The 8,424-nt window shown below is 43.2% G+C and overlaps 1 protein-coding gene across 1 annotated transcript; it reads right to left on the minus strand.

Annotated features, from left to right (window-relative positions):
- Positions 1-2,490: 2,490 nt before the first annotated feature.
- pnhd (pinhead) lies at positions 2,491-6,946 on the minus strand. Its single transcript, XM_072243864.1, has 4 exons — positions 6,893-6,946; positions 4,476-4,667; positions 4,308-4,366; positions 2,491-2,650 (listed from the first exon to the last, which is right to left on the minus strand). The coding sequence occupies exons 1-4, from the start codon at positions 6,944-6,946 to the stop codon at positions 2,491-2,493; spliced, it is 465 nt and encodes a 154-aa protein (XP_072099965.1).
- Positions 6,947-8,424: the final 1,478 nt, after the last annotated feature.

An 8,424-nucleotide genomic window follows, 5' to 3' on the forward strand; every position in this document is an offset into this window, starting at 1 on the left:
CAGGACTAACTGAAAGAAGAGCTAGTAAGAGATTAAACATTAGTCACTTCACACTTAACATAACCAGAGGGGTACTTCTAACATTAGAATTTCAGTATGACAACGTTTTTGGCTGTAAAATTTCATTATTTATTTACACAAGAGTAATCGTTTTAGTTTTAATATATCCATATGTTCTATGAGTCTGTGGTGGCCACTGCTATCATGTTTGCTGTTGTGTGCTGGGGCAGCAGGCTGAGGGTAGCAGACACCAGCAGAATCAACAAACTCATTCGTAAGGCCAGTGATGTTGTGGGGATGGAACTGGACTCTCTGACGGTGGTGTCTGAAAAGAGGATGCTGTCCAAGTTGCATGCCATCTTGGACAATGTCTCCCATCCACTACATAGTGTACTGGGTGGGCACAGGAGTACATTCAGCCAGAGACTCATTCCACCGACATGCAACACAGAGCATCATAGGAAGTCATTCCTGCCTGTGGCCATCAAACTTTACAGCTCTTCCCTTGGAGGGTCAGACACCCTGAGACAATAGGCTGGTCCCAGACTTATTTCCTGGCATAATTTACATATTACTATTTAACTATTTATGGTTTTATTACTATTTATTATTTATGGTGCAACTGTAACGAAAACCAATTTCCCCCAGGATCAATAAAGTATGACTATGACTATGACTAGAAATAAACTATTCAGAGCTAGTGCAGCTCATTAAACAGCCTTGGTTGTGCACTTGAAGAACGATGACGTACAGGACTGCAGACCCGGCACCAGCAGTCGGGATGAGTCCAGATAGTTTTCCCTCTAGGGGCAAGGACATTATGGGCTGAATCACATCTTAAGTTGGGATTTTTTTTCTGACTCAATGATAAAATGGGAGCAGCCATAAAGAACAACCCTGGGCATTCTTCACTGGATTAGTTCAAACGATGTGAGGGTAAAGTCAATCCAATGCATTTGGCTCTGGCCAGTTTAACAAATTCCTGTAGTTACAAGATGCAGGACCTGAAAACTCCAGTTGTGTCTAGGGCTTAAGCCATGATTTGTCGGTATAGTACCACAAAAAGAATCTGAATCTGGTTCTGCGAGGAATTGGTCCATTAAGAAACTTCCCAAGGAAAGAAAAAGATTCTGAATTTTACTCCTGTTTCCCCATTCCTCCCACATCAAAGCAGTACTGAAAAGGACTCAGAAAAAATCAAATTGTGTGAAAGTTCACATGATATCTTAGGAAGGGTTCTAGGACTTGTGAGGAATAAACCCTGTCTGACTATTTGTGACAATCATGCTTAAACAGAATAAGTAGACAAGGTCTACATTGACGCAATCAGAACTCACATGGGTAAGAACACAGAATACAGCTGACGAAGGATTTACAAACCAATTGACCTTTCCCTGATTTCTCCTTTTTTCCAGAGAGCATCATAGAATAGTCACTGCTGAACTGTCCCTTAAGTTTGGACTTCCCTCTTTAAGTTTGAAGATGATCTTATTTGATCAATAGTTAATCTATGCTGAGTCGATGATATTAATTGAACTCAGTGCTTGTACCATGGGAGCGAGGACTAGATGAAGGGTCACCACACATTCACTGCATTTGGTAACTCCTGGGTAAAATAGTCATCAGGTGGGAGGCAAATGGATCTTGGTGCACATAAATCCCAAATGGCCAACTGGAAGAGATGCAGATACAGCTATATCCCAGCGTCTTTGGGAGGGGTGGGAATGAATAACTGATCCTGGTCAAAAAGGTACAACAGCACCTTTATTTCCTGCAGAGCATGAAGAAAGCTCACCTCTGTCTCAGGATACGACAGACTTTTACCGCTGTACCATTGAGAGCATACTCACCATCTGCATCTCAGTGTGGTATGGCAATTGTCCCGTATTGGACCACAAAGCACTCCAGCGTGTGGTGAAAACTGCCCAGCGGATTATCGGCACCCAATTGCCCACCATTGAGAACATCTACCATAAACGCTGCCTGGGCAGAACAAAAAGCATTATCAAGGATGCATCTCACCCTCACCATGGACTTTTTACTCTCTTCCCATCCAGTAGGTGCTACAGGAGCCTCCGCTCCCGCACCAGCAGGCACAGGAAGAACTTCTTCCCTGAGGCTGTGACCCTGCTGAACCTCACATCACAGCGCTAAGCAGTATTGCACCCATATTGTACTGTCTCAGTACTTTTATATTTGTGTGTTGTAGCAGTTACTTTTTATTTGCAGTTGTAAGTAGCACTATTCTTTGCATTTCTGGTTAGATGCTAATTGCATTTCATTGGCTTTGTATCTGTACTCGGCACAATGACAATAAAGTTGAATCTAATCTAATCTAATTTAATCTAATGTTCCGCCAGTGCATTATGCAAACCAGCCTCATGATGCCCAAGACTTTTGGAAGGGTTTACTTTTGCTGCACTGCATTATCAGTCTAGGCATCTTACATCTGGTACTGCTTTCGTAGTTGGTGCATTATTTCCTTGCTCATCATGAGGTTGTCCGGTGGCACTTACAGGATTTGATAGTATAGATGTTCCTGATCTTTCCATGTCTGTTCATGATTGCATGAATTTCATATTCCTGAGGAGAGTACCCATTGGATGAGCCATCTTCCCAAGCCACACATTGGTCACTATTATGCCTGTCCCTGTAAAAATTAAAGATAAAAAATAAACAAGTGTGCAGCATTATTCCTTAAAATGCAGGCAGGGTTATTATTACAATATATCCTGATTGCTTTAAATCCAAACCCAAAATAACCTTGAGTTTCCATATCCCTGTTCTGACAGCGTAGGCACCCTTTTAAATTGTGCCATTTGTGTAGTTTGTGAACACAGGTCACATAAAAATCAGAAGAATTGTGAATGGAACCATACATTGTCCATTCATCAGAGAGCATAGAACACCTGACATGTGTACAGTATATACATATAAATTGGACAACTTTCATCCCATCTACAATATGCATTGCACATATCTTTGAACAAGAATATAAGAATACCTGTAACATGCAAGTGGACCAGGTTCATTTTTAAAATTTGTACCGTATGTTTCAGGGTAGTAAAAAAAAGCCTGACAAAAAGGTTCCTGTACCATCAGAGTGTCAAAGATCTCCCTTATTTGGGATTTAACCATGCGTAAGCCTTGATATGGGCACGTGTTGTGCACGTGGCCAAGTGGTTAAGGCGTTCGTCTCGTTATCTCAAGGTTGCTAGTTCGAGCCTCAGCTGTGGCAGCGTGTTTGTGCCCTTGAGCAAGGCACTTAATGACATATTGCTCCTAGTGTCTGTGCGGAAAGTGGTGCCCCACACAGACTTCCAATCTGCGCCTTGTAAGGCATGAAAATGCCTGACACAGGCCTCTCATGGTCTGAGCTGATGTTCCCTCCCTCCCCTACCCCCCCAATGTGTAAGCCTTGATATGATAACTGATGTTATCAATGGGTCATCACTTAAAAACATGAAGTCTCTCTCTGTTCTTTATTGTGACAACTCCTCTGAAACTGAGATCAAAGAAGTTATTGATGTTTTAAATCCAAGCCCAAGCAATTAAATCCAAGCAATAAAAAGATGGTGTATAATGGTCTGTTAATAATTCTACAGTGCAGAAGTTATCAAGCTTTAACTTGAAAGCTTTCAGGGTCATTTCAGTAGACCTCAATGGAAGGAATGAGATTTAAAATAGTGGTGCTAGAATAACTCCAAACATGAGAGAGTCTGCAGATGCTGGCAATCCAAGCAACACACACAAAATGCTGGAGGAACTCAGCAGGCCAGGCAACATCTGTGGAAAAGAGTAAACCGTCGACTTTATGGGCCGAGACCCTTCATCCGCACTTAAGTTTGGCCTCCAAGCCTCTGAAGACTGCAATAATGTTTCTCAACCTCCGCGTGCCATCTTGGCTGAACAAAGGAGCACTTTTATTAATAGACTAAGAGAACTGCACTGCTCCAAAGAGCACTGTACGAGGCCATTCTTATCCTCCGCCATATAATGAGTCAGCCTATAGTCGTGGAAGCAATGAACCTCTCCTGTTAGACTGCTTGAGGTAACTTATTTTTTATTCTTTCTTACTTTCTTCTAATATTTATATATTTGTATATCTGTGCACTTGTAATGCTACCGTGACTTTGTAACTCCCTTTGGGATCAATAAAGTACCTATCTATCTAATGCCAATTGGTTTGAGTTCTAGATCTGACACAGAAGCTGTAGTCTGCATCCTTAGAAAGCAAATCCTAGCAGGAGTGGATGAGGGAGGTGAGGATAGGAGAGTGGGGCATTCCATGGGCCATGTGTGCTTACCTTCGGAGACACCCACTTCCTGCAGTACACACTCCCAAACATCTGCCAACATCGATTTCCTGAAACATTAGCACAACAAAGAGGCGCAGTCACTTCAGAAACCTGAGTAGGAACAGCAGCCAGGCACTGAGCAAACGGTAGCAGCTGAGTAATTAACACCTGCAGTACCTTGAGCTCCTCTTCCTTCTCACCCCTGGAGTTAATGGTGATCACATAGTAATACTCCACATGGGGCAGTCTGTAGCAATTCTCTCGCACCTCCCATGATTGCACAGTCTGAATAAGCTCCAAACCATGTGGACTGTCCAGCACAACTGAGTCAAATTCAGTGGGTACACATCTCAAACCACCTACAGGGAGCTAAACAGAGCAAGGCTATAAAAATGGCTTCTCTCAGTGACGCTTTATGAAACTCTGTCCATGAAGCTTCACTGAGGAGAATTGCTCGGACACTGATCACCACATCTCAAACTACAGCCCCGTTGTTCTCAAAAGCAATGAGCACCGCCCACGAGAACTGTCCTTTAACCATATTGGTGATACAAGTTATATGGGAGGGCTTGCAACTGTTGATTCATTTATTCTTTAATTTGCACAATTTGTCTTCTTTTGCATTTTGGCTGTCAGTCTCTGTTTATGCATGCTTTTTTAAAATAAAATCTGTTGGATTTCTTTCTCTTCGTGAAAATGCCTGCAAGGAAATGAATCTCAAGATGTATATCACACAAAATGCTGGAGGAAATCAGCAGGCCAGACAGCATCTATGGAAAAAGTACAGACAACGTTTTGGGCCGACAATTTTTTTCCATAGATGCTGCCTGGCCTGCTGAGCTCCTCCAGCATTTTGTGTGTGTTGCTTTGACTTCTGGCATCTGCAGATTTTCTCTTGCTCAAGATAGTACAAGAAAGCAGACTACGCTCTGTCCGCCAGAGAAAGCAGGATCTCCCAGTGGCCACACATTTTAATTCCACATCCCATTCCCATTCTGACATGTCTATCCACGGCTTCCTCTACTGTAAAGATGAAGCCACACTCAGGTTGGAGGAACAACACCTTATATTCCGTATGGGTAGCCTCCAACCTGATGGCATGAGCATTGACTTCTTTAACTTCCACTAATGCCCCACCTCCCCCTCGTACCCCATCCGTTATTTATTTTTATACACACATTCTTTCTCTCTCTCTCCTTTTTCTCCCTCTGTCCCTCTCACTATACCCCTTGCCCATCCCCTGGGTTCCTCCCCACCTTGTCTTTCTCCCTGGGCCTCCTGTCCCATGATCCTCTCATATCCCCTTTGCCAATCACCTGTCCAGCTCTTGGCTCCATCCCTCCCCCTCCTGTCTTCTCCTATCATTTTGGATCTCCCCCTCCCCCTCCCACTTTCAAATCTCTTACTAACTCTTCCTTCAGTTAGTCTTGATGAAGGGTCTCGGCCTGAAACGTCAACTGTACCTCTTCCTAGAGATGCTACCTGGCCTGCTGCGTTCGCCAGCAACTTTGATGTGTGTTGTTTTACCTTTGCTTTAATCATTTTCTAGAAGTTAGACAGCTTAGTCTTGACTATAGGACTAACCGTCACCTCCCTACCTTTCTCAGCTGACTTGGCCACCCCTCCCCCTGTATTCTCGTTGATTCCCCGGTTTTAGGTGTGCCGAATCCCAGTGGTATATTAATGATGCTGAATTAGGCATGTTACTGGAAGAGATGTAGTCTCGTCTGCCGTTGATCTCCTGTGCTTCATGTTGCCATATAATCAACCCTCCACCCTCAGGCCCGAGATAACACACGGGCATGTAACAATACTCATTAACAATACTCTGTGCTAATTTCTGAAGAAATCAACAATGTGCGCCACTGATGCCCTCACACCACCACCCTCCACAGTGACAAATGCTGCTCTAGGCTTTGTTCTACGCAGACATCAGCTAGGTTTTAACCCACAGCTAACTTGGGCGATTGGACCAAGGGTTAAAATCGACCCACTGAGCCTGTATGCAGATTATGGGATGAATTTACACACAAGAACTTAACAGTGGTGTTTCGGTATTGGTATTTTCTATGTGACGTCTGGGTTACATCTCTATTTAACGTATTGGAATGCTTCCATGTAATATTTCAATGGAAAAGTCTCAGTGTGCCATTGTAGTATTTCCACAGTAGTGCAGTGGTTAGCACATCGCTTTACAGTACCAGGGACCTGGGTTCAATTCCCACTGCTGCCCGTAAGGAGTTTGTACGTTCTTGCCGTGATTGTGTGGGTTTCCTCAGGGTGTCCTGGTTTCCTCCCACAGTTGGTCATTGTAAATTATCCCGTGATCCCGTGATTAGGTTAGGATTAAATTGGGGGCTGTGGGGGGAGGGGTTGCTGGGCAGCACGGCTCAAAGTGTCAGAAGGGCCTATTCCACTGTGTATCTTAATCCCAATCCATCAGTCAATAAATAAATAAATCAATACTTCTATGTGATGTATTGTGCGGTGCTGCCTTGTAGTATTGCCAGTATTGCCTTACATTCCCTCAGTATGTAGAGTGTGTAACCACGAGACATCTCTGGATAATGTGCTCTATTTATGCTGTGTTGTACCTTGGAGTGGTTTGGTCTGGTTTCACAGTGTGAAATTTCCATGTGGTATCCCATTGTCTTCAACATGTATCTGAGGGTTTGTATAATGTCTTGGTAAGTGGACAGGCAGCTATCTGGAGCAAGAGTTTAAATAATAATGGGGATACTAAATAAAGAAGCAGCTTTTCAGCCTAGTTTTTCTGTTGGTTAAGTACAGAACCTCACCTTCTACCTCGTTATGAACTGGCACCTTATTATTTAACTGCACTTTGTTACTGTTACCTTTTATTCTGCATTGTTATATTTCACCTTGTTCTACCTCGATGCACAGTGTAATGATTTGATCTGTATGCGAGACAAGCCTTTCACTGTATCTCAGCACACGTGACAGCATTAAGCCAATTCCATAAGACCATAAGCAGCATTAGGCTATTTGACCCATCGAGCCTGCTACACCATTCGATCATGGATGATCCTTTCAAAATCTACTTTTTATTTTCCCCTTTAACTCCCATTCTCCCCATAACCTCTGACACCCTTACTAATGTAGATCTATCAACCTCTGCTTTAAATATACCCAATGACTTGGCCTCCATAGCCGTCTGTGGCAATGAATTCCACTGACTTACTTCCCTTTAGCATTCCAATTGAAAATTTAAATCCAATTCTATATTTTCTGCAACATCTTTTCTCTTTACAATTGAATAATGAAATAGCTGTTGCCCGTGAAGCATGCAAATCTCAGAAATTAACCAGGATGAAGCATTGTTAATGCAGAGCATAAAACCTGTGAGAAAGGGACCCCCTGGGAAATGCACCCCGGTTAGCAACGCAGTAAGACTGAAAAGGAATAACCCAAATCTGCATCTGCAGATTCTTTCTCGTTAGCGAGAATTCCACATTTATCGACTACAGAGCAGAGCAAAAGCCGGCATTGTCAGGCAGCAGGAGATAAAGGAAAGGAGGGCTGATGGTGGTCTGTGACCAGCAGAAAGAAAAGTCGACACGAGAACATTTTGTGAGGGTGAGGAGTGTCAAAATTGGTGGAATGGGGTGGGGCTCTGATGAGTGATCAAGACTGCCCTGTGTCAGATCTTCTAAGCAGTGCGGGAAACAGTCCGTTACATAAAACACAAACATGCTTTACACGGCAATTTTATTACCATCTTCATTGGCTAGATGGGTAAGTATTAACCTGCCCAAACTGACCCTGAAGTAATTGGCTCTCTGGGGCTTTGCAGAGGGCAGTTAGAACCACATTGATGTGAGTCTGGAGTCGCATAAAACCCCCAAACTGGTTAGGGCGGCAGATTCCTATTTCTGAAAACACTGGGGACAAGGGTGGGGTTTTTACAATAATCTGTCAACTTCATGGTCACCGTTGCAACAACATTTTTTTTTAAATTAGAGGTTTATTCAATATTTGAATTTGACTCCCTTGGCTGCTATCTTGAATTTGGACTCCATCCTCCAAGTCTCCAGATCTCTGGACAAGAGTGCAATAATTTAGCCTCTATCCTACGTTGGGTGCAACAATCACCATTCCCAGTTCT

Source organism: Mobula birostris, chromosome 26, assembly GCF_030028105.1.
Source record: "Mobula birostris isolate sMobBir1 chromosome 26, sMobBir1.hap1, whole genome shotgun sequence".
Classification (NCBI taxonomy): Eukaryota; Metazoa; Chordata; class Chondrichthyes; order Myliobatiformes; family Myliobatidae; genus Mobula; species Mobula birostris.